Source organism: Mastomys coucha, unplaced genomic scaffold, assembly GCF_008632895.1.
Source record: "Mastomys coucha isolate ucsf_1 unplaced genomic scaffold, UCSF_Mcou_1 pScaffold21, whole genome shotgun sequence".
NCBI lineage: Eukaryota > Metazoa > Chordata > Mammalia > Rodentia > Muridae > Mastomys > Mastomys coucha.
Window position 1 is genome coordinate 119,852,891 of NW_022196904.1, and position 25,188 is coordinate 119,878,078.

Sequence of the window (25,188 nt, forward strand, 5' to 3'; positions counted from 1 at the left end):
ACTACCCCCAGGAAGCCAAAGGCAGGCTCCCCCAGCAAAGCATTTCATCCCATAGGAGACAGGGGTGAGCCCCAGGTGTCATGCGAGCTTTCAAGAGTCTGGCTCAGAAGGTGCAGAGCCTCCAGCCCTCCCTTGATTCAGAGACCAGTGCAACCAGCGTCCCTCTGCTTCACTCTCAACCTCTGTGACAGCTCCTGTGGGCAGCCGGACTTCAGAACTGTAAGTGGGAGTGGTCATCCCCAGCAGAGACCAAGGGGTCACCCAGTGATGGGAACTGTTTGCATGGAGCACTTCAGAGGTTCCTGGCTGAGAGCTGAAGGCGGGTCACAGCGTCCTCACCAGAGGACCAAGAGAGCAAAACTAAAACTCACTCAGGGCACAGCTCCCAGTGAGACAAAAAATAAAAAGACATTTCAGTGCTCCTAAGATACTCCTGCGGTTCAAGGCCAGCTAGGAAGACTCTTACGAGAAAGACACAGAAGCGAGTCAGCTGCCTCTGCACTGAAACGAGCCTTTCCTAGGGAGGGTCCTGGCAGTAGCATTTCTCCGTCTTCGGAACAGCTCTGCCTGAAGTCTGCCTGGAACCCCCTCCTCTTTCCTTAGAAGCCTCTGGGGCAGGGGGAAGACACAGCTCTTCGGTAGAATAGTGGATAGCTGGCAGGAGTTTTAGCTGTAGAGGTGCAGGGTGAAAAACAGGTCAGAGAAGCAGCTATGATTCCCTGGAGGTGGGAACCCAGCCATGAACACAACACGTGTGTGTGGAGGGGGTGTCGTGGGGGTGTGCTGTGATGTATGTGTGTATGTGTGTATGGGTGGTGTGTATGTATGTTTAGTATGCTGTGTAGTGCAGTATGTGTGTGTATGTATGTGTGTATGGTGTGTGTGTATATATATGTATGGTGAATGCATGTGTGTATGTATGTGTGTGGTATGTGTGTATATATGTGTATATGTGGTGTGTGTGTGTAGAGTATGTGTTTAGTATGCTGCATGGTGTGTGTGTGGGGTGTGTGTAGTGTGGTATGTGTGGTGTGTATTTAGTGTGGTGTATGTGTGTGTATGTGTATGCTGTGTAGTGTGTGTATGTAGTGCAGTGTGGTGTGTGTGTGTGTGTGTGTGTGTTTAGTGTGGTGTATGTGTGTGTGTGTGTGTGTAGTGTGTGCTATATAGTATGTGTGTGTGGTGTGTATGTGTGTGTGTATTTAGTGTGGTTTATGTGTGTGTGTGTAGTGTAGTGTGTGCTGTATAGTGTGTGTGTGTGTAGTGTGTGTGTGTAGTGTGGTGTGTGTTGTATAGTATGTGTGTGTGTGTAGTGTGGTATATGTGTGTGTATGTGTGATGTGTGCTGTGTAGTGTGTGTGTGTGTAGTGTATGTGTGTATGTATGTGTGTGTAGTGTGGTGTGTGTGGTGTGTATGTGTATGTGTGCTTAATGTGGTACGTGTGTGTATATGTGTGGTATGTGCTGTGTGGTGTGTGTTTGTGTGTGTAGTGTGGTATGTGTGTGTGTTTAGTATGGTGTATAATACAGTGTGTAGTGTGGTATGTGTAGTTTGTAAGTGTGTATTTAGTGTGGTGTATAATATAGTATGTAGTGTGGTGTGTGTGTGTGTGTGTATGTGTGTGTTTAGTGTGGTGTATAATATAGTGTGTAGTGTGGTGTATAATATAATGTGGTGGTGGTGGTGGTTGTGCTTAAACAGAACCTCCTGGAGATGGAGTGTGGGTAACTGATTCGTCCTCATGACGTCCTCTGACAAAACCAGCCCATGGTGCTTGAACCTCAGTCCCTGTATCGGATTCCTGGTCTCCCTGGAGTCTCTGAGTGTCCTCACCCATCAGCATCTTTCAGTCAGTCCTACCCTCCTCTTCCTATTAACTGTTTTGGGCATACCATTAATCAGATTGGTTTCTGTCACTTATAACCAAGCCATCCTAATTGTGTTCAGAACCAGCGGGAGAATGGATGCTCTGCTAGTCCTCTCTCCTGACCTTTAAGCCAAGGTAATCATAAATCTGCTGGGCATAGTACTGCCCTGGATAACTGGTAAAGCCACCCATATGTTCTCCTGAGCCAAATAAAGAATACATGCCCACCCTACTTGAGGACGTACATTGCCCTCCATCCTCTTGACAATGTGAGAAGGCAAATTGTGCAGCTGCTCTACCTGAGCTGCTTTTCCGAAATAATGGCATAGATTGATCTGTCTGCCTGCCTGTCTGTCTGTCTATCCATCCATCCACTCACCTACCCACCCATCCCATCCATCCATCCCAGACTAGAGCTCTTGTGTAGTATGAAGCACTGCATCCAACTACAGAACAAACACTTAGACATCCTCTGGCCTTGACACATGACCCAATTTGAGGCTTTCTCATGATTCCTTTTATGGTAAAATATGGATTCTGTAGGTCTGCCTCCTCCATAGTATTCTGATGAGACGCTTCAGAGACCTATGAGAGCTCTTTGTCTTCCAGGTGCTCATTGATTCCCTCCAGTGTCATCTCCACTATCATTTATGAAAATGTTGAATTCAGTAAGTAGAACCTTTCTTTCTTTCTTTTTTTTCTTTTCTTTTCTTTTTTTTTTTTTTTTTTTTTTTTTTTTTTGGTTTTTTCAAGACAGTCCTGGAACTCACTCTGTAGACCAGGCTGGCCTTGAACTCAGAAATCTGCCTGCCTCTGCCTCCCAAGTGCTGGGATTAAAGGCGTGCGCCACCACCGCCTGGCCAAAAGGCCAGTGATAGCAGGTCTGGGGAGGTGGTTGTAGATGCAAACCCACAATTCTCAACTCAAGCTGGGTAAGGGATGGTTTATTCTGGAGCCAAATATAAGTGATGGTGGCTCAGGAGTGCACATTTCGGTTGCTCTGAGTTCCATTTTCTAACATGGTAATGCCTTCGAGGCATACTAACAGATCACTGTCGGCAGGAATAACAAGGAATGGGGAAATCTCTGCTACAGTTCCGGGTGTTAGCTGATGATATTTTGAGTTTTTAGGTTGTTAATACATTGCAAAACTGCCTCACCTGATAGTCACAAGGGTGTGTGAGACACAGAAGCAGGCAAGGAGTGGCTTGTGAGGAGACTGAAGATAACCCAAGCTAATTTTGCTCCGGACCAGCAACATTCCAGTCATTGAAGTCCCTATCACTTGATCAGCCTTATAGACCCTTCTTTCTATGGAAGCTTTCATTCCTATGGCTCAGTCAATAAGGTGCTTTGCCATTCAAGACTGAGGGCTTCAGTTTAATCTCCTAGCATCCATAGAAAACCCGAGTGTGGGTGGAGCACCCCAGTGTTGGGGGTGAGAAAAGACTAGAGAATCCTGGGGTTTTCTATACAACTATTCTTGCTGAATTGATGAGCTCTGGGTTCAGTGAGAGTCCTAATTCAATTCAAAAGCTAAAAGGGTGATAAAGATATCCAATGTCAACCTTGGACCCCACACAAAAACGTTCATACACACACACACACGCACACACACGCACACACATGCACACACACACACACACACACACACACACCACTGGTCATGGGAAGGCAAGCAGCACAGGGTTACAGTGGGGTTCCCATGTTTTCATAAGGGCCAGGGCACACACCAATGAGTGCCTCAAGCTTGACTGGCTGTCGACTGGGAAGAGTGAGTCTGGGCAGCACTGTTCAGAAACCAGAGAGCCGCCCCATGGCTGAGCTGACCCTTGCTCGTGCCTCAAGACTACAACTAAACTCAATCCACAGCTTACAATCACCTCACTAGGCAGCATGCTCAGACACACTTCCTAAACGGTTTCATCTTATCCTCTTAATAACTCTAAAAACAGGGTGGTATCATCACACCCATCATCTCTGTCAGCATTGTTACCGCTACCACAGCCATTACCAATATCACAGCATCATTGTCATCGCCATCACTACCATCACTATTAACACACCACTTTTACTGTCATCACCAACATCATCACCATCATCCCTTCCACTGCCATACCTGCCATCAACACCATCACCACCACCACCACCACCATCACCACCATCATCATCATCATCATCACAGCTATCACCATACCAGCACATGGACCCCTGACTACTACCATCATCATCTATGCAATCATTATCTTCATCTTTGTCTCCATTCCCATTGACGCTGATTCCCATTTTGCATGACATCTGAGGGGCTCAGAAGGTTAAGTGACTTGCCAGAAATTGTCAGTAAGTGACAACAATAGGGATTGAACTCAGATCCTATATCTCCACCTGGATGGCTTAGGACTGATGACTACCATTCACATGGATCCCTTGTGGTGAGTGTTTCCTGTTAGATGTCCGAGTCATCAGTTGGAAAGTTGGATTCCTAATGTCCTTTTCCCCTAGGGAAACTGTATGAATATTCCTACCAGCATGATTCATAACAGAGGCAGAAGCAACTCAGATGTCATCAACTGATAGAAGATAAACAAATGGTGGTACAGTCACACAATGTGGTGTCATTCCGCCTGCAAAAGGAAGAGTGTGCTGATAGATACATGGATGGACCATGGAATGGAGCCAACTGGAAAGAGCCAGACACACAGAGCCAGACACACAGAGCCAGACATTGTGACATTCTCCATTTACGATACCCAGAGTGAGCAAAGGTTCTCGAGTCAGAAAGCAACTTAGAGGTCACCAGCAGTGGGGGGAAAGAGATGGATGGGGTGGCTGATGGATACAGGGCCCTTTAGTGGGTAATGAAGATGGTCTAGAGCCAGATAAAGGCGGTGGTTGCATAAGACTGTGGATGTACTAAATGCCATTGAACTGTATGTCATAATAAGATGGTGAATTTTCAACTGTGTATTTTACCAAAGAGAAAACTCTCTGTCCGTAGTATCTCTCCAACTGATGTTAGGCTAAGTACTCAAAGAACAGTACTTGAAGCATGGTACTATCCCTACTTGTGGATTCTTAGCCATGTACCAAAGAACAATTGGCCTTTTTGCCCCTGGCTGCTCTTGTTCCAGACCCCAATTTCTGAAGTACTTTATAGTTTGAACCATAAAACATAGACAGCATCCTTTATTTGGTAAGATGCCCCATGATAAACACTGGCCAGGTCCTAGAATTCACAAACAGTTTAAAGTTTGCATTGGCTTTCTTTGTGTTGTACAGTCTGGGAAAGCTATCCTGTGAGTGAAGTTAAAGGCCTCTCTCTCTCTTTGATCAAGCAGCGGAAGACTCGGCTGGAGCGCCGGATTGTCGGTGCAACCAACCGATGGCGTTTTCCCCAAGACCATTTCTGCGGAGACCTGCTGGCCCTCTCCCAGATGTGCAATATTTTGAACATAGACCTTGATGAAGCTCTGAAGAACCCAGACAAGTAGGAAGGGTCAAGCGGCCATGACAGGGAATGGCAGCCCCCAAATGGGAAGGGGAGGTGTTGACAATCAGACCACTCTGACTCACGGCTCAGGACTGCTACAGGCATGGCTGTGAGGAAACTTCACTCAAAGACCATACATAGGAATGGACAGGGTCTGAAGAGACTCCTTGCTCTGGCCAGGTCTGTCAGTGGTGACTAATCCTTTATAGATGAGCTCCGGACCCTCACAGGATTCTAAATTTGTCATCCAGGGACCAAATGATCTCTGGAAAAAGCTCCGTGGCTTAGTGTTGGGCTGGTTCTCAGGGACTCCGGTTTCCATCCAGCCTGCCATTCCCCTTCCCTCTGTTAGTAAGTAGTCTCAGCCTCAGGCTAGACCACCACTTCTCCAAGTTGTGAGTTCTACCTGTCCAAGGGACCCAGCAATGGAGCTTATTGCAGAAGGGTCCTTTCACTTCCTGGTGCCCTTGCCCCGGCTTGATGCCACTAATCTCTGACCCGGCAGTGCCTGTCTCCTGGGTTCATGGCTAAGTCTGGCTAAGCACAAGCTGCCCCCAGGAGCAGTATCTGACATGGAAGATCTGCTGGCATGGAAGATCCATGCTTGTTGACTGACTGGTCAAATGTGACTGATAGCCAGTGGCTAACCCTCACTGAGCCTCAGTCTCTTCTGTGAGATGAGTATGACAGAAACTCCTTTGAAAACTCAATGGATAATTAAATCTGCTGCAAGCTATCAGGGTGTATTAGAAACCCTTATTATTAGTCTTACAAATACTAGTAGACTCTGAATAAATTGAGCATTTATCTTGGTAGAGTCTGCCCCAGCGGGGGTTGGGAAGGTGAATTTTCTTCCATGAACACAGATCACAATTCTGTCTCCATGGTGGGAACCTATCCTTGGGACTGTGAAAAACTCTTGGGGAAGCACCAGAAAGGTTCTATTTATTTTTCTGTTTATTTATCTTTTCTTTCTTTCTTTCTTTCTTTTTTTTTTTTTTTTTTTTTTTTTTTTTTTTTTTTTTTTTTTTTTTTTTTTTTGGTTTTTCGAGACAGGGTTCCTCTGTGTAGCCTTGGCTGTCCTGGAACTCACTCTGTAGACCAGGCTGGCCTCGAACTCAGAACTGCCTCTGCCTCCCAAGTGCTGGGATTAAAGGCATGCACCACCACCACCCGGCATTATTTATCTTTTATATTGATAGACAACATTTAATTTAGGTAATACAGAACATATTTTTAGTAACACTGTTTACCTTTAGACACCAGGAGACTCTCTGATGTCACGTTCCATGGCCAGTGTGTGTAGAAGTGCCTGGAACTGTATTGTGTAGCACACATGTGTCTCTCAAAGCATATACCATTCCCCAGCCCTGCCCATCAGTAAAGTCTTGTCCCTGCCTCCTGGGTTGTAATTGTGACTTCCTCCACATGGGTTCATTGTCAATTTTGACAGAAGCCAGATCAAACTGTAGTAAATGTATCACACCAAAGGCCACTCTGCTCCTGGCTCCTGGCTCCTGGCTCCTGGCTCCCAGTTATTTTGGGTGTGTAGCTCTGCCTTGCTCAGGTCAGTGACCTGCATGTCATCCAGCTGGCCTGCTCCTCTTGTTATGTCTATGTGTTTCTAGGGCGTGGGGGACTCTGAGGCTGCTCACTCCTAAACACTGTGCAGAGTTGGGGGCTGAGGGATATGAAGGTGTTGACTCCTTCAATACAGTTCTAGTTTCTTATCTGCAAATTGAATAGGTTCTCCTATGTGACATGAGTCCTGGAAAGACCTTGAACAGACACACTCAGTAAAAATAAGCCAAGCTGTCTTGGGACTTCTGGCATATGTAGGCACACCGTCACCTACCCAAAAGAGGCAGCATGAGGGTGGTGTTGCCCAGCCCCAGGCATGCTGGGAAATGCGCCTAGGGTCTGCCCTTCCTGACCCTAGATGATGTTTTCCTTTCATCTGGTCTGCAATGCCAGGTCTGTATCTAGGTCAGGAAGGTCTTAAAAAGCAGTGGAAATAGTAATAGGAGAGACCTTGCTATTTTATCAGCATATAGTTCTGGGAGAGGGATATTAGGGACAAACAACTAAGCTATAGGGGAGACAAAGGGGCAAACATCAGCCAAGTGTGGGTTCAATTGCGGTAGGCCTCCCAGGCTCTGCCCAGGCTTTTTGTTTTTGTTTTGTTTTGTTTTGTTTTCAAGACAGGATTTCTGTGTGTAACAACCCTGACTGTCCTGGAAATCTCTTTTTAGACCAGGCTGGCTTTGAACCCACAGAGATCCGCCTGCCTCCTGAGTGCTGGGATTAGAAGCTTGTGCCACCACACCCTGCCAGGCATCTTTGTTTTATAGGGAAAAGCTCTGAGACCAAGAGGCAGATCCCAAAGCCATGTGGAAGAAAATGAAGGGTCTGAGATCCAGATCTGTGTAGTTCTGCCCATTTGGTCAGACTGGAGTCCTTGATACCCTAAGCATCAAGTCAACACTCTCATACATGGCTTGTTGCAGGAGGCTTAGCCATCCATGAGAAACTTCCTGAATCCCTTCTCCTCTTTCTTAATCATGGGCCACAACTTGAGGGAGCAAGTGCCAGCCTATGAGCACATTACCATTGCTCCCTGCCACATCTTCACAGGGCATTTCTCCTCCTGGTGAGTGAAAGGATGTTGTGTATACCAAAGACTCTACCAGAGATACCAAAGTGAGCCTGCATCTTGAGGTCTACAAGGCACTTATAGTAAACAGCTATCACATCTAGGAGAGGCAGGTGGCCATTTGGTCATCTGGCATCTCCTGGCTCAACCGGTAATAGGGATGTTTGTGAGGCTGGTTGAACTCATGGACAGTGCCCTGTGTTTTCCAAAACCCATCCCCGCCATTTAAGGCGATAGCCTGAACTCTTAACCTTGCCTGGCTCTTCTCAGACATGTCAAGTGATTGAGGGAAGGTATGAGGGTGGCTGAGTCCAGTCTATGACTCCTAATGGGTAAACAACTCAGGTTCCCAAGTGCCTTCCTGAGGTTGAGTCACTTGCAGCCACCTCTGTCCTGGAAAGGGTGGCGTGCTGTCACTATTATTCCGGAAACAGGCTCCCACCCAGACCGCCTCCATGCACCTGGCTCATGAGGGCTTCTGAATCACTGGGAACCAGCATTCTCAAGTAGACATTGGGTTACACAGACCAGATGTGGTCTACAAGCATCCTTTGGCTAGTTGGCCTTCTTGGGGTGATCATCTTCTGAGTATGATGTGACTCACATTTTAGTTTATTTCCACACTCTGTATGTGGAGTACACAGTGTCTGTGAAAAGCACTATCAGGGGTGCTATTCGTACTTATGGACTCAGCTGACACTGAGCAAACTCATGCACGGTGTGACTTGTGCCAGGGTCACAGCAGTAAGCAGGCACCCTGTCTGTTATGCAGAGGGCGCAGGAATAGACAGGCAACCAGAAGACATTGCACGAGTTTTAATGGGACAGTCTTGGGGCATATAGTGGATGGGGTTGCTGGCCCAGATAAAGCAGTGATGAAGCTTTTCCTGGAGAATTAATAAGAGTTCTAGGAGAGAGGCAGGAGAATCCTCAGCACAGGAATGGGGCCTGTGAGTGTGTGGGAACTGCATTCACGAAGCCAGAAAAGGCTACAGCCAGAGTGGGGGGCACAAGGATGTCGTGAGGCTGGAGCTTGTAGTTTTGAGTCTATAGGGACTCAGTGGTGGATGCCCAGTAGGAGAGACAAGACCAGCTCTGTGTGTTGTGTGGGATGTGAATCCAAGGAGGAAAATACTGGAAGGATGGGAGACAGGCAATGGCTGGGGACATAAGACACAGCCTGGAGAAAGGGTGAGAAAGGAAGGCAAAGATGCATGAACAGATTGAAGATGAAGATGAAGAACAGATGAAGAGCATCTCATCAGATGGAGACTGGCTCGGGTACCTGGGGGTCCATTTCATGAGACAGAAGCTGGGGTAGAGGAACAGAGTAGGGTTTGAGTTAGACTGTGAGGTCAATTCTCAGATGTCCTGAGACTGGCAGCATATGACAGCAGCTAATATCCTAGAAAAGAACAGCCTATGCTCTTCCCCGGGAGGTATCTATTGAGTACCTGCTGTATACCATTGTTTTAGAGACATTCCAAAGGAAGTGCCATTCTACTGGCAGGGGTAGCCTTGAACACTTCCTGGGTAACTCAAGCTTACCAGCAGAAATGGGGATCAGTGTTTTGGGGTCAGCCTTACTGAGAGTCGAGAAAACTCACAAAGAGAGAGCTGTGATAAGGTGATGTTTTAGGGGTGGATCCTGTAAGGAGAGATGATAGATGATATAGGGACATCATACAGATGGAAGCTATAAGGATAGTGTATGAATGGCTGCTGTGGGGATGGATGGTGTGGATGGATGGATGGTGTGGGGACTGGTGTACAGTAGGATGAGTTGTGGCCCAGTTTCTGAACCCAGCCATGAAACGCTATCATAAAGTTGGTGAGCAATAGTAACCATATCAGGAAGAAGAAACAGGTATCCCAGGTCATACAGCCAAACTAGAACCAAAGCCAAAACCAGTTAGATGGAGCTACATGACAATCTATCCAGTACAGAAATTTAAGGTTTGGGGCCATTATCCTCCTTTCTCCAACTCCTAGCTCACATAAGACATAACATACAGAGCCTGTCACCTACACCTTTTATGACTTTTATAGTTAACAACAACAACAAAAAAATGACTTAATGTTAACTGCTGGGTCTTCTGTTTGTGTTTTCCCTCAAGATTATGCATTTCAAAATTCCAAAAGTTTTTCTCTGAGAATATCATGAACAGTGGCACCCAAAGTGGGGAAGCAGGTGAGTTGTCACTTGTGGATTCAACCAGAACTATGCTGACTTCACGGGCCCCCTATAGTCCCTGTGAAGGGAGCCAGCCATTGGCAGGTCTCTGTTCTGTGGACCACAATTCTCATGCACCACGGTGTCTAGCATGCGGCAGGAGCCTGTAAACAATCTCCTATGTGTGATGAGTGGAACCACACACACATACACATATGCATGTCACAATGGGCACATAAAAACAAACACACTGATGTCAATGAATAGCCTTGAAGGAAATCTAAACATAGCATTCAGGAACTAGGCAACTGGGGTTTGGTCCCTTTGGAATTCAGCCAGTCATTACTGACATCCAGCTTGCCATTTTCCCCAAAGGATTTTCCTGTGATAGGAGCATAAATCAGAATAGGAGAAAGGTCCACTGAGCCAGGTGAGGAACGTGGCAAGATACTATGGTGGGTTTTTTTCCCTACCTTTTGTTAAGCTGGAGACTAAACCTGGTCCTCATCTATACCAGTCATACACTCTCCCACTGAGCCACACCCCTACTCCAAAGTCAGCTTCTTTAAAGGAGTTTTTCAGGGTTAAGCCTCACAGAATGGTTGCCTCAGGTCAGAGACAGCCTCTTTTCCAAGGGAAAGCTAATAACTTATTCTCATCTGCCAACTCTAATGTACCTAAAGAAGCAATCTGAGACCTTCTTATAGGGAGGAGAAGGGATCCTAGGATTGATTAGTAATGTCTGCCATGTAGTGGCATCTTCAGATTTGAGACTGATATTCAGAGAGGGAGAATGCTGTTCCTTTCTATAGTCACCCCACATATACGAGGCTTTTTTTTTTAACCAAGCCTAAACAAAGTACCTGAGGTCATCCAAGATTTAACATGCAAACTCAGTTTCTTAACTTCAACATGAAACAATATCTTAAGTTCATAAGTGACAATGTCAGAAAGTCACAGGTACCCCAAGTCACACAGTCAAATTTTCTTGCTAAGAAACAGCAAGTGGCCCTCTAGATCATGTCTGGTTTGGAACAATTGTCCCTTTCACCAGCCCTTCCTCCAGCTTGGTGCTAACAGTAAGAAGGGAGTCATTCGGAGTCCTCCCAACCACTCCCCTTCTGCCTCACCATGGCCTGGCACCCTTGTGTCATTCACCTGCCCCTCTATCAAGGTCTCCTCTTAATCACCTATGACAGACACAGGGGAGAATGCCCCACATAAAGCACTCCACAGATTGCAAAGGACTTTCTTTACAGTGCCATCTTACTTCAATATGAAGCCTCCCAAGAGAGTCCCTAAAGAGCCCCTGAGTTAAAGGGCAGCTCACATGCCTTGGAAATCTACAACTTTGTCAATGGCACTAGAAACACTGATTGCCATAACACTGCTTCTGTAGTTCCCCTCAAAGCCAGCAAGTGTTTGGCCCCACACTACACTAAGACCTCGAGAAGTCACTTGTCCCCATTGTCTGCTGACTAGCCATGGCTGTTGTGGGGGAGACTATGCATCTTCAGGCAGCAACGTTCTTGAACTGACCAAGCATCGTTTTCTCTCTCCTCAGACGTGATCCTTGAATGCCTCGGCTTCAAGTGGGAACTCCACCATCCTCAGATTTTCCAGTCTGAGACCTTGGGCAAGCTCTACTTGAGAGCCTTGATACAGAACACAAAAACCCCTCAGAGGGAGCTGGACAAGGTTCTGAAAGGTAGTCTCCCAGGGGACCTGGGACGGGAACCACAGATACCCTTAGCATCCTGGGAAACTGGCTTGGCCCGTGGTTCTCATTAATGACCAATCATGCTCTGCAATGCGAGCTCAGCATGTGTCGAATCTGCTTCCTCAGCCATGAGGTGGGATGATAGTTCTCATTGCGTGACTTTGGAGCCGAGAGGAGGTAATGGGTGTGGGGTTCTAGAGCAATGCCCTGCACTCTGGAGCTCTCTGTGCATCTCCCGCGTTGTCTTTGTGAAAAGCAGTCTTATCCAGCAACATAAGACATAGACTCTGCCTACTTCGAGGAGACAAGATGGATGATGTTGAATCTTCTGAAGAACTTTCTGGAAGGAAAGCAGAGTCCTGCAATCTGTCACCTGTTTCCCTGTTCATGCCAGTTCGAGGTTTACACACATTTGTCCTTCTGTTCCCTTCCCTGATGTTCTATTTTCCTTTTTTCTCAACTTTTTTTAAAGTTTTTATTTATTTCATGTATGTGAGTACACTGTCGCTGTCTTCAGACACCCCAGAAGAGGGCGTCAGATCATCATTACATATAAGCCGCCTTTACGTCCAGCAGAAATAAGGAGGCAAACACGAGCCCTTCTCCAAGCAGGTTTTATTCAGGAACTTTCATTTTTACTTCTTATTAATCTCTCTAATCTCTCCCTCAGCCTCCCGAGTAGCTGGGACTACAGGCGTGCGCCACCACCGCCTGGCTCATAATAATCCTCTCTCTAGTAGAATCTAGTAACCTCCAGCCTTCGCAGGTTAAATACTTTTCCTGGTCCCAATCAGCATTAGCTACGTGGCAAAGCATAATAGGCTGCGGGAAATTCATACCAGCTTGCATCACAAACTGGAGGCACTCAGCTTCTCCAACTAATGGCTTAATTATCAATGATCTCTGCTCTGGCCAGAGACCAGGTGTTCAATATAGAGTAGCAGCTGCAGCTCCCCACAGTTCCCCCTTTTTGTTTCAAATGAAACAGGCAAGAGTAGAGGTCTGATCTCTGGTGAATTAAGTGAGGACATTGTACAGGCTCTTCACCAGGTGTCATCCACCCAGTCCAAGCCAAACCCATCTGATACCATTTTTCCAGAGGCAGGAATGAATGGGAGAATTGGGGAAAGGGCGGTATCAACCTGCATCAATCAGACATGCTCTTCTTGAGACCACTAGCAGCAAACAGTGTATCCCAAGTGCAGTGCTCAGCCTTACAGCCTGAACATGATGGACGATCATTCAGAATAGTTAACCAAGCCTGTGGAAATTGCCTCGCCTCCAGGGCTGCAAATGCTTGCACTATCAAAACAGCCTGTCATTGCTGCTGAACCTGCATAGTGCAGATGCACCACAATGCCAATATATTGACAAGGACCAGTAAAGCACCCACGGTTCTAATACCTATTGTTCTCAATTCAAAAGCTCATACTTATTTCATGCATGTTAGTTTAAGATGTTCTAGTCACACAATGTAACTTAATAACAAATTATAAGGCTTTCTATAACCAATTAAATCTGGCTATTTCTTTCACTTTTCAAATATAACCATTTTACATTTTTAGAAACAACTTAGTAACAATTTTTTCTAGCCCCAAAGTCCAGGGAACTGGGTAGATGACTCATCTTAACTTCTTCAAGCTGAACGAGGGCGTAGAGACATGAGGGGGGCGTGGAAGGGAAAGCAGAACTGGTCTTCTGATGTCTGTGTCTTAACTGGATCAGGCTGAAGTTCAGGATACCAGGAGTTCAAACAGGTGGTTTAGATGAGGAAATTCACCAAGGCTGTATATTTCTGTAACATATAAATTTCAAAACAAACTTTCAGCATCACCAAGATATATATTTTTGTTTGATTCTTTGTGCAGTGCAGGAACTGATAGCATGTCCCTGAGGGTGACTTGGTCTCTGCTCTAATTGGCACGTTTGGATCACGTGACCCAACTTTGGAGCGTGCTAGAGTTCCTTTACCTAGGTGATCAACCACAAAACTACATCTCCCATCAGTCCTTCCCAGCCATCTGAAACCACAGCTGTTCCATTTAAGTTAAATGGAACAGCTTAAAATTTCCTTTTTAAGCTTGTTTACCCTAGGGGCAAAGGTGCTAGTGGTTTAGCGCAAAAAGCTGTTGTCCCCTTTAAGAGCAGCTTGTGCAGACACTCAGTCAGCCTCTATCAGCTCCTTTTCAGCTGTGCACGGACTGACTCAGCCAAGTTCGTTATGACTTTAAGTGGCAGTGTAAGTTTAACTCCTTCAGAGTCCGAACCACCTTCAACAGTCTGAATCTTTCTCAGACCCTGCTGACCTCTCTTCCTTCAGCTGTTTTAACGCTTCCTGTCCCTTCTCTACTGCTTTAGAACACACATTATTCTCCTCTGACAGAAATCTTTCTAGGGTTTCTCTCTTTAACTCTAGCTTTTTTGCTTTTAATAACTCCTTAAGAGCAACAAACATGGGGCAAGACTGCGAGTTTCCCACACCATCACCTTTGATTTGCCCCCAATGGGACCTTATCACTCCAATCCCGGAGACCTTATCGTCTCTTCACCGAGAACCTTATTGTCTCTTTACTGAGAACCTTACCCCCCCCCCCTTTTTTTTTAACCTTACCTGGGAAACTTACCAGTTGTCTGCCCTGTCTGCAAGGAGTTCTGAGCTGTAGAAGATTTCCCTGATGAGTTCTTTCCCTGTCCGTCTCTCCCCGTATGTCTCTCCCCATACGAACTTCTCCATTCCCCGTATGTCTCTCCTCTATTCTCTGTATGTCTATGTCTCTCCCCGTATGGGCCACCATATGTAAGCCGCCTTACCAGCCCAGTGGAAGTAAGGAGGCAAACACCAAGCTCTTCCCCAAGCAGTTTTATTAGGATCCTTGTAATCTTGCTTGTTACATCTTACTTATTTTTACTTACATTTTATTAGTTACATCTTGCTTCTTACATCTTACTTATTACTACTTCTACTTACTCCTATTCCTATTCTTAGTTCTATTCCTACATCTTACTTCTATCCTTACATACTTACTCCTATCTATCATACTTACTCTTCTATACCCCATACTTACTCTTCTTTCCCATCACCAGCCCTAATTCTACATACTTACTTATTATCTCTAAATACTTAACTCTTCTAAATCTACATCTTACCTCTAACCCATCACCAGCCCTAATTCTACATACTTACTCCTACCTCCACATACTTACTTACTATTTCTAGCCCCCAGCCCTTGTGGGTTAAATACTTTCCCTGGTCCCAATCAGCATTAGCTACGTGGCAAAGCATAATAGGCTGCGGGAAATTCATACCAGCTTGCATCACAAACTGGAGGCACTCAGCTTCTCCAACTAATGGCTTGATTATCAATGATCTCTGCTCTGGCCAGAGACCAGGTGTTCAATATAGGGTAGCAGCTGCAGCTCCCTACAATTACTGATGGTTGCTAACCACCACGGGGTTGCTGGGAATTGAACTCAGGACCTCTGGAAGAGCAGTCAGTGCTCTTAGTCGCTGAGCCATCATCTCTCTAGCCCTCAACTTATCTCTTTCCAAAAAAGAAGTTTTGAGCTCTTCACTTATGCTCTCCTCTTTACACCCTCACCACCTCGGGCCTCTTCTTTCCTGGCCCTAATGTCTTCTCCAGTCACAATGCTAACTTCTCCAGCTGGCAGCCTGGCCCTGCTCCAGACTGACTCATAAGCAAATGACATGGAAAGTCCATGGTCCCCGAAGTCAGCCAACATGCTGGTCAGGGTGGGATTGCATTTCCAGGTCATGGAAGCAATGCCTTGCCAGAGCCTCAACACTGCCCCTCCCTGAGCCTGGGGTACATTCTCCTACCAGCTAAAAACAGCATCTGACTTGGCATGGAGCCCAATGTATATGTTGCCGTGATGCTCTGCAGAAGTGTGGAGGCCTAGGCCCCTTCTTGTGATGTCTTTGCTGTTCTAAGCAATTGCCCCACGGGCTCTAGAAAGGGCTGCACCCCTCTGTCTCCCTACAGCTCAGGTCAGGCCATGGACGGAGCCATCCATTCAGGCTCTGGTGACTTAGAGCCAGGGGTATATTGGAAAGTAAGAGAGCCCAAGGTGGGAAAGGGGGGGGGGAGGTGCTCGCATTATCTTTAATGGCTCACTAACAGGGAAAGGCTATTTCCTGCCCTTCTGATCCACACCCCTGCTGGTAGCAAGGCCTCACTAAAGATATCAGAGAAGATGTGGTGACTACCACTTCTCACACACTGATAAGTGCCAGGTCATGCGTCTCTAGGTTGTTCCATGGAACAGTCACCAGCCACTCTATGCCTTTAGAAACCAGCAGAGCCTCTGTCCCAAGGCCACACACTGATCTCATACTCCTTGCTGTGGTTTTGTTGGGAGCTGTCTGTCCTTGGAGCTGTCCTGGGGCTGGCATGACCGAGGCTTCTGGGAAAGCTCTGGAGAGCTGAGCCCTGTAGGTTCCTTGGGCTTCCCGTGGCTGCTCATTGTCTTTCTATCTCACACTGATGGGCTGCTGAACTTGGAGCTGGTGTTTATTGTCTAGGATGAAATCCAAAGGAAACAATCCCTTCTGCTAAGCATACTCCAGCGGCCTTGATTTCCACAGGCCTCAGGAACATGGCTAGTTTCCTATCTGTCTGGGTGTCCCTAACGTGGGGAAGTTTGAGCCTGTGTGTCTGTCTTTCACCCTGGCCTAGCCGATACTGTTCTTTCCTTCAACAAACACTGGACGGCTGTGCTTATCCCAGGCATCTAGGAGGAAAGAAAAACACCAAAATGATGATGAAATATGGTAAGTAGCAGGATCCATCATAATACCAGCCACCAACCTCCTGTGTGCCTACTGTGTGCGAGGCATTTGTGTGTAGTGTCATTTGCTTTCTGCAATAGGGGTGGCTGGTTGGCAAGACCATGCACACAGGAATCTATGCCATCAGGTGGAAACGAAAGTGATCCAGAGCTAAGTAAAACCTGGCACTTAGTAGGTACAGAGGTAGGTAAGGGTGGTACTTAGTAGGTACTTCATAAATGTTTGCTGAGTGGGAATCTGGATACAGATAGATGCTGGAGGATTGTGTGGGGGGTGCTGAGGAAAGGGGACTTTGGTTGGCTCAGTTTTCTGCAGCATCACTTCCTCTTTGGTTCCCATCTCGTGCACCTTGAGCTCTGTGGTACCAGACCTATTTGTTTTGTCAATTCAGCTAATATTGACTCAGGGCTAGTGTGTGAAAGACCATGGCACATCCTTGGGATGGTGTAGCTAGTGAGCCATTAATGTGCCTGGAAGTCTAATAGCAGACCCATGGTATAATAGCAGGTTGTCTTTACAGAAGAAACAGGCCATGGAGTTGGGGGCAACTGTGCTATCTGCCATAAGGGGTCAGTCAGGGAAGGCCTCTCCAAGAAGGGGACCTGTGTATAGACCCCCAGAGAAGGAGAAAGGCAGGAAGGGAGTGTCACACTACTCAGGGAAGCAAACTCAGACAGGAAAATTTAGGACCTAGGAAGAATAGCAATGGGGAGAAGTTGGCAGTCATGAAGTTCCTGGGGTCACAGGCGAAGCTCTGGCCTCCATGCCAGGGACAGGGCATGATCTTGGAGACCTCCTCTGAGAGCCTCTGTTTAGAACAGCTGTGAGTACATGGATTAGCTAGCAGTTCATCGGCCCGCCCTATCCGTTCCCCCAGAACTCCTCAGGGATGGGGATTCTCAATTTAAAACCCTATGGCAAAGCAACAAGAGCCACCATATGGGGCTTGTGAAGTGGCTCGGCAGGCAAACATGCTCACCACCAAGGTTGACAGTTTACATTTGATGTCTGGGACTCCGGTGGTGGAAGGAGAGAGCTGACTCCCACAGATGGTCTTCTGACCTCTGCATGTGCTATGGCATGTCCCCCCAACCAATTAATAAACAAACAGGGCAACAGTTTTTTAAAAAAGAGAGAGCCACCACATGGATGTCACAGCCCCACTCATCCTTCAGCAGGTGGCCCATGTTCCCCCTTGCTACTTGCTCTGCCCATGGAGCTCAGGTACCAAAACCAATGATTGGGGCCCACCTTGCCCTCAAACTGCTCACAGCCTAGACAGAGTGGGGGGATGAGAGAGGGGGACAGAAAGGGGGGCAGAGACGGAGACATGGTAAATGTGTCCAGCACAATGCAGGTTTTAGCTACTCACTTTGGCAATGCTAAGATCACTGGGGGAAGCTGGGAGAGAGTCACAGGAGCTTCTGGGCCACTTTGCAGCTTCTTGTGAGTCGTAAGCTATTTCAAAATAAGTAGTCACCCCTAAAATGCACCTACCAAGCAATGGAACTAATTACAGACTACATGTGCCAAGATCCAGGCTGTGCACAGGGTGTGAGTGGGGCCTCATTCTCCATCTCCATTTCTGCATTTCCTTTAACAGCTCATCCACCTGGGAAGACCAAAAAAAGGTCCTCTGTAAAGAAGATCATCATTTCCCTGAGGATCAATGACCCAGCAGTCACCAGAGTTGGTAATGTAACTCACCTTCATGTTCTGAGAAGGCCACCGAATGGCCCTCCCAGAGACAAAAACTGGACAGCAAAATGCAGCATAGAAGCAAGACATACTCCTCCTCAAGAATACTAAGCAGGGACTGGAGAGATGGCCCAGTCAGTACTGAGCCTGCCATGTGAGCATAAGCACCTGAGTTGGATCTCCAGCACTCAAGTAAAAAGCCAGATGTATGTACAGTTATAGCTCAAGTGCTGGGTGTGGGCAGGCAGGCAGACATAGGCGATCCCTGATCACTGGCCAGCCAGCCTGGCCAAATTGATGACATCTGGGTTCAGCAAGAGACCCTCCCTCAAAAAGAAAAAAAAAACAAAACAGGTGGCAAGCGATTGACAAGATGCTTGACAGCAACCCCTGACCTTCACATATACTAGGAAAAATAGAGGAATGCAAATCACTCCTAAAGATCAATATGGCCACTGGTTGGAGAACAAGATACAGGGAAGGAAAGAAGTACACAGGCTTCTCATGACTGGGAGAAGCAGAATTTCCCTGCTGAGCTTACACCTGTAGACACAAGGATACCATGGGCCTATGCTTCTTGCCAAGCAGCACTTGGCCTGCCCCTTGCCCACTGTCCCCCACTGTCTCGGGGACAACAGCTGTAGAAGATTCCTGCAGAGTGTTCAACCTTTCCCCAGCTTTCCCAATCAGTCATCTGTGCGAACACAGCACTCATGACATGCTCTGATGACACAGGTCTGTGGGTAGGTAGGTCAGGAGCAAATGCCCTGGAGCACAGCCTGTGGTCCTCAGAGTGCACTGCAACAGCATAGCAATGCTGTCTTGGAACATGTTGCGTTTGGAGGAGGCCAATTCCATCTGACCCCTAGCCAGGCAGTCTGGTTCCTAAATCATTAAATTATCTTGGCTCTTCCTAGGAGTGCCTGTCCTTTTCTGAAGTTCTTAGACTCCAAGGGAAATCCATCACTTTAAGCTCCTTCATAGATCTAGAGAAACAGTCCTGCAGGTCCATGGACCCTAGATTAAGGGAAACCTGGGGACATGCTGGCCTTGTGGTTATCTGTCATGCATACTCAGCAGGTGGGCTCAAAGGAGCACCTTTACAGTGGAGATCAGCTTTCCTTGCCTTCATCCTCAGCTCCTCCAGCAAGCTGTGGGTCTAGGTGGTCACCTGACCAGACAGGGTCTGTACCAAAGTCAGCACTTCTCACCTTTCCTCCAAGTAGCTCCACCCCATCCCAGCTGCAGAAGTAGCGAGTCCCCCAGGTAGGCTACAAAGCCCACGCTAATGAGTCCCCCTCTGTTGCTGCCTTTCCAGCCTTTGCCGTGGCCCTGAAGAACCTCTACATGAACGAGGTGGAGATGACTGTGGACAATGTGTTGGGCGTGCTGGCTTCCGCTCACATCCTCCAGTTCAACCGACTGTTTCAAAAGTAAGGACAACAGGTGGGACGGGCCAGCCTGGGCAAACTGGGAGTATTCTTTGTGGCTTATTTCAAGAAACATTCCTCTTTCTTGGAGTTCCTCTGTACTAAGCCTGACTCAGAGCCCAGAAAAGGACAGTGTGAAACTTACACTGATGCATTAAGTGTTTTTCGGTAGCCCTCACTGTTTTTGTGCATGTCAGCTAAGTGATTCTTGATCCATAGGAAGGAATTACATAGGAATTACAAGTGGAGAGAGACTACCACGGGGAGAGAGTATGCCGGTATGTAAAGTGACTTCCCTCAAACCTGGCTCGCTGATGTGAAGTTACTCTGGGGTGACGCTTCTTAAAGTGTTTGTGCGTTGCACGGAAACCCCTTTGTGGGATTTGTCTTTCTAGGCTATCCTGTTCCTTCTCCAAGTCAGAGGGATGTATACATACTGTGCCCATGTGGTCTTGAAGACAGGAATGGAGCGGTGTTATGTGGCTGTCTGATTTTCTATGCAACTTGGTTCAAAGCCTTAGGGCAGGGATGATCTGCCTAGCTCATTTAACCTCCTCAGGCCTCAGTGACTTTTAGTTCGGGTTGTAGCTCACAAGGTCATACTGTATAGCCCAGGCTGGCCTTGAACTAACAATCCTCCAGCCTCACGTGCTTGGATTGGAAGGATGCCCCACAGCCCTTGACAAGCCTCCGTGTGTCTGTATACATGAATAAGTATCCCACTCAAGACAACAGAAGACACCATCTGCTCTGATAGGGCAATAGGGTTTCTCCCAGGGAACCTGGAAGGATTCCACTCACTAATTTTAGAGGCCACATACTCGGATTCAACGTGACATGTTTCTGAGCCATTGAGGATTCTGGGGGTACCTGAGGATCCCTCTGGCCAGGTACTCCACCAGGACCTTCTTACAGGCTTATTGAGGGATACAGATGTTCCCCAAGCCAAGGACTTCAGGTGCTCAGAGGTCTGGAATGATATGTAAGGGACATAGTGAGAGGGATCTGGGGGCCTGAGAAAATCTTCCAGTATGTCTATGTGGCCAGAGGTCTGCATAGCTATGCATGATGGGAGCAGAGCAGCTGAAGTCAGAGTCAGTTTGTGTGGTGTCTTTCAGCCTTGACTCTTCTTGATGGGTGGGAAAGTCAGACTTTGCCTGAGACTTCCCAAACTTCTTATGTTGTAGCTGACACCCACTTTAGCTTGGCCTGGCCTGTTACTGATTATTAAATTGTGGAAGCTCAACTTGTTCACTTGGATCATTTCTGAGCAGCTGCTTCCCAGGCCCACATATCGGAAGAGTGGCTTTCCTCTGGAAGGGAGCCCCTAGCCACCTTCTGTCTCCACCCATCACCATCCTGTCACCAATATTAGAAGCCCTATACAACAGCTAAAACCCTGTTCCTGGCTTATCTGTGGCTGGCCAAGAATAGCAGGTCCTCTGTTCTCTTGCCTCCTCCCCTGCCTTACTCTGGGTGCCAGAACAGGAAGAATGTTGCTTATAATGAGCCACACCTATTGACCTGTTCATGAGCCTGGGCAGGTGAGACCTGCCCTAGATTCTTCATAGGACCTCAGTGAGCTTAGTATTCTAGGTCAGAAGCCAGAGCAGGTCTGCCACACAGCTGAGCCTGTGTTTGAGAAGCTGGTGGTACAATTGGCAGTTGTGTGCCAGTCAAGCTTAAGAGTTCAGGGTGTGTGAGTATGTGTGCGTGCATACACACTCATATAGTAGGTCCACAGTGCCCTGGGTCACTCTGATAACACAGTAACTTCAGGCCACAGATGAGACCCTGCAGGTTATCTCAACTAGAGTCCTGATCCATGAGAAATCACACTGATGGCTGCTCAAGTCTGAATCACACATCCTGGAGGTCTTTGAGGGATGGGACCTGTGCACACACGTGTCAGTCACCTGGTGATGTTGCATAGATTCTCTCATTGAAGTTTGCATGGGTACCTGGGCTGGGATCACAGCTGAGATCATGATTGTCACAAGGTGACGTAGGGTGGCTGGAGCAGAAGGGGAAGGGAGAGGTGAACCGGGAGTTTAAGATGAGGCTGGTCATATAGGACCTCAGAGGTGACGTCTGCAACTTCCTCACTTGGTTTAATCAGCAGAGCATGGCGAGTGGTTGGCAGGAACCGCTGTGTGGCGTGGGCATAGTACTTCAGGCATGTGGGAAGCTGGTACTGAGGTGTAGCTGGGAGACACAGAGAATCAGAGCTAAGGTTGGGGAGCAGAGGGACAGGCCCAAGAGATATAAAAATGGGAACCAATGGGCTTGATAATCTTATGAACCAGAGGTTTTAAAACAGAAGGAAGGGAATCGTAATAGGCCCTGGCAGAAATGAAGATATTCTAAAAAGACATTTGTGTCTCTCAGTGAGACTATCAGTTTATTAAGACAATGGGTCCCAGAGAAGTGAACATTTCCCCAGGAGTCTCCCGATGAGAGAAGGAAAAGGTGCCAGCCAGAGGAGGCGCTTATCTCCCTGAAAGAGAGTTCACACAGTTCCAACAACCTGTCATGTGACCATATAGGGTGACACTGAAGCCCAGACAGTGATGGGCCAGTCGTGGGCAAGACCACATCTTGACTGGGACTGCTTATACATGCATGTCCATGGCCTTCTAATTAAACTTTAATTTCACATCAGGACCCCAAAGACAGACTTGGAGATGTGGTGTGACTCACTGGATCTTGTCTCTCTTTCCAGTGTTATCACATTGGATACAATCTCCTCTGTTCTGCTTTTAATTTAGCTCTTTTTTTATTTAATATATTTTAAAATGTTTTATGTGTATTGGTGATTTTGCCTGCATGTATGTCTGTGTGAGGGTGTCGGATCCTGCCATTACAGACAGTCGTGAGCTGCCAGGTTGGTGCTGGGAATTGAATCCTGGAAGTCCTCTGGAAGAGCAGTCAGGGTTCTTACTGCTGAGCCATCTCTCCATCATCTAATTTGACTCTTTTAATTGACTGACTGAGGATGGGTGGCTGCACCTGGCTTGGGACACAGGTTGTGACCCTTAAGTTCAAAAACAAGATTACTACAGGCCCCAAAACTACTCAGCATGGGTTATCCTGTGCTCAAGACCAAGCCCCATCAGGGACATAGTCTCCCTGAGTCAGGGAGGCCATCCTAGATCCTGAGGATGGAGGGTTACACGGTTGTGACCAGGTTACTTATTCATTCACAACTTTTCACCTTGTGCTTTAAAGTCAGTACATTGAATAAAACAACCGGATACCTTAGTTTTTGTTGGGGAGGGGGGGTGACAAGGATGGAGAAACTGAAACTTGCCCACCATAGCACCCAAGCCCTGACCACAAGTCATCACACATTCTTCTCAGCTTTGAACATCCTAGTATCTAAGGCTAGAGGACACTTAATGAGAGATATGAGATAGGAATTAAGAGTACCTAAAAAATCCAGAGGAACAAATGACTAGAGGCACAATGGTTGTGGATATCTTCAGTGTCCTTGGAGAGAAAATGGACAGTGAGTCTCTGTTCTTTTTCATGTTGGCAAAGGTGTCAGAGCAAAACAGAAGTCAGAAAAGGCAATTCTCTAACGTCATGGGCATTCGGGAGCCCGCTGCTCATTGGTCACTCTGACTCACTGACGAATATGTTTAGAATACATAGGGCTGACTATATGACTCGGAGGGAAAGATTCATGCCACCAAGGCCAAGAACCTGAGTTTGATCCCCAGAAACCCCCAAGAAGGGAACTGTCTCCTACAAGTTACCCTCTGAATTCACATGCTTGCCTTGGCGCGTTCTTTGCTTTGAAGTGAATCTCAGCTGAGTTTGCAGTAACCACACGGTGATAGTGGCTGAAGCAGTCCCTGAGAGGTCTGTGGCGGCTGCTCTCGGTGCTTTCTTCCGTTAAGTGAGTATGCCTCATGCTTGAAAGGGACTTAACGTCAGATAAGGTTAAGTCACAGACACTTTCGAGGGGCCACCTTCCATGTGGCGGCGCCTTTCTTCAGCTCCCTACTTCCAGCTCACTTCAGTTTTGTGCTTCCCTCTCTGCATAGCAATTCGGTCATCCTCACTTTTCTGCTACAATCTGCGCATGCTCCTTCCCCAGACCTTCCCGCACGCTTTTTCTTCTCCCGGGATACCGGCCTTTCCATCTCTGTCCCAGCTGCCTCTCCGCCCTTGTGTTTCAGGACCCAAATCCCACACTTTTTGTTTCTGACTGCTTTTCAGATTTGAGCACAGTCAGGTTCCCTCCTTTCTGCATTCCCACGGTACCTGATGCTCAAGGCTATTTAGCCCAAAGGTGTCCAATCTTTTGACACCAACACACAATGTGTGCTGGACCGGGATTTGGATATGTCTCTCCTCACCCCTAACCAATTGTAACAGCATGATTATCTGTTCAGGTGTGTACTTAGCAGCGTGTGTCTTCCCATTGATCATTAGCTTTGTTTCTTTGTACACTAAAGTCCTAGGCGAGTGCTAGGCACATGGTATATGATCAGTAATTAGGATTTTGTTGAGAACTGGTCAGTGGAAACCAGGCCTAGCTGTGAAGAAGGACTGAGATATTCATCAGGAAGCTACTGCTGGAATCCATTTGTGGATAGAAAGAAACAACATTTGAGGCCACCTCGCAGTGTGACAGGAAGAAAATGCTTGGGCGGGAGGGCATCCAGAGGCCACTTTGGCAAAGCCTGAGTTGTTAGTTTCTCTGGCTCCCGGCCACGGGTGCCACTCCCTGCTAACGAGGCTGCTCAATTGCCTTCTGAAGAGTCTGCAATCCCGCTGGCCCCACCTCCCTGCCTTAGCCCAGAGCTGTCATAACAAATCCCTAAAATAAGGACCCCCTTCTCATGCGAGGTCTCTGTTGCCATCCTAGAGTTCAACAAAAGTCTCTGCTCCCACCTCCACCCCACTGCTGTCTCCTCCTCTGACAGTGTGGGGGTTTCTAGGGATCAAACTCAGCATCAGTGTCTCTCTCGCCACAGGTGTGTCAACATGATGTTGAACAGACTCGCACCAACCACCATCAAGAACTTCTACTTGGCTGGCTGCAAGGTGAGAATGGCTGGAGAGGGCCCGTGGACCCCGGGGGTGCCAGGGCTTCAAGAGCACCCAGATCCTGAGTGTCATCCACCCGGCCAAACTCCAAAATGTCTACTTAAAAGCATCAAACCAAGAGTAGAAATGCTTAGCTTTAGAAAGTGGAAAGGAGACCAGGCAGTGGTGGCACACGCCTTTAATCCCAGCACTTGGGAGGCATAAGCTGGCGGATTTCTGATTCCAAGGCCAGCCTGGTCTACAGAGTGAATTCCAGGACAGCCAGGGCTACACAGAGAAACCCTGTCTCGA

General features: G+C 47.4%; 1 protein-coding gene across 6 annotated transcripts in view; it reads left to right on the forward strand.

Moving 5' to 3' along the window:
* Positions 1 to 25,188, forward strand: part of Btbd16 (BTB domain containing 16) — a 54,831-nt gene continuing 29,643 nt past the window's right edge. For 3 of the 6 annotated variants that reach the window (XM_031388554.1, XM_031388556.1, XM_031388559.1), the window contains exons 1-8: positions 1 to 219; positions 2,478 to 2,536; positions 5,204 to 5,355; positions 10,129 to 10,202; positions 11,749 to 11,892; positions 18,315 to 18,404; positions 19,728 to 19,842; positions 24,825 to 24,894. In XM_031388554.1, the coding sequence (XP_031244414.1) occupies positions 2,519 to 2,536; positions 5,204 to 5,355; positions 10,129 to 10,202; positions 11,749 to 11,892; positions 18,315 to 18,404; positions 19,728 to 19,842; positions 24,825 to 24,894 (663 nt within the window). In that variant the 5' untranslated portion in view covers positions 1 to 219; positions 2,478 to 2,518. Of the gene's footprint in view, positions 220 to 2,477; positions 2,537 to 4,370; positions 4,624 to 5,203; positions 5,356 to 10,128; positions 10,203 to 11,748; positions 11,893 to 18,314; positions 18,405 to 19,727; positions 19,843 to 24,824; positions 24,895 to 25,188 lie in introns of all 6 variants that reach the window. The other 3 variants (XM_031388558.1, XM_031388557.1, XM_031388555.1) reach the window with 3 other exon arrangements.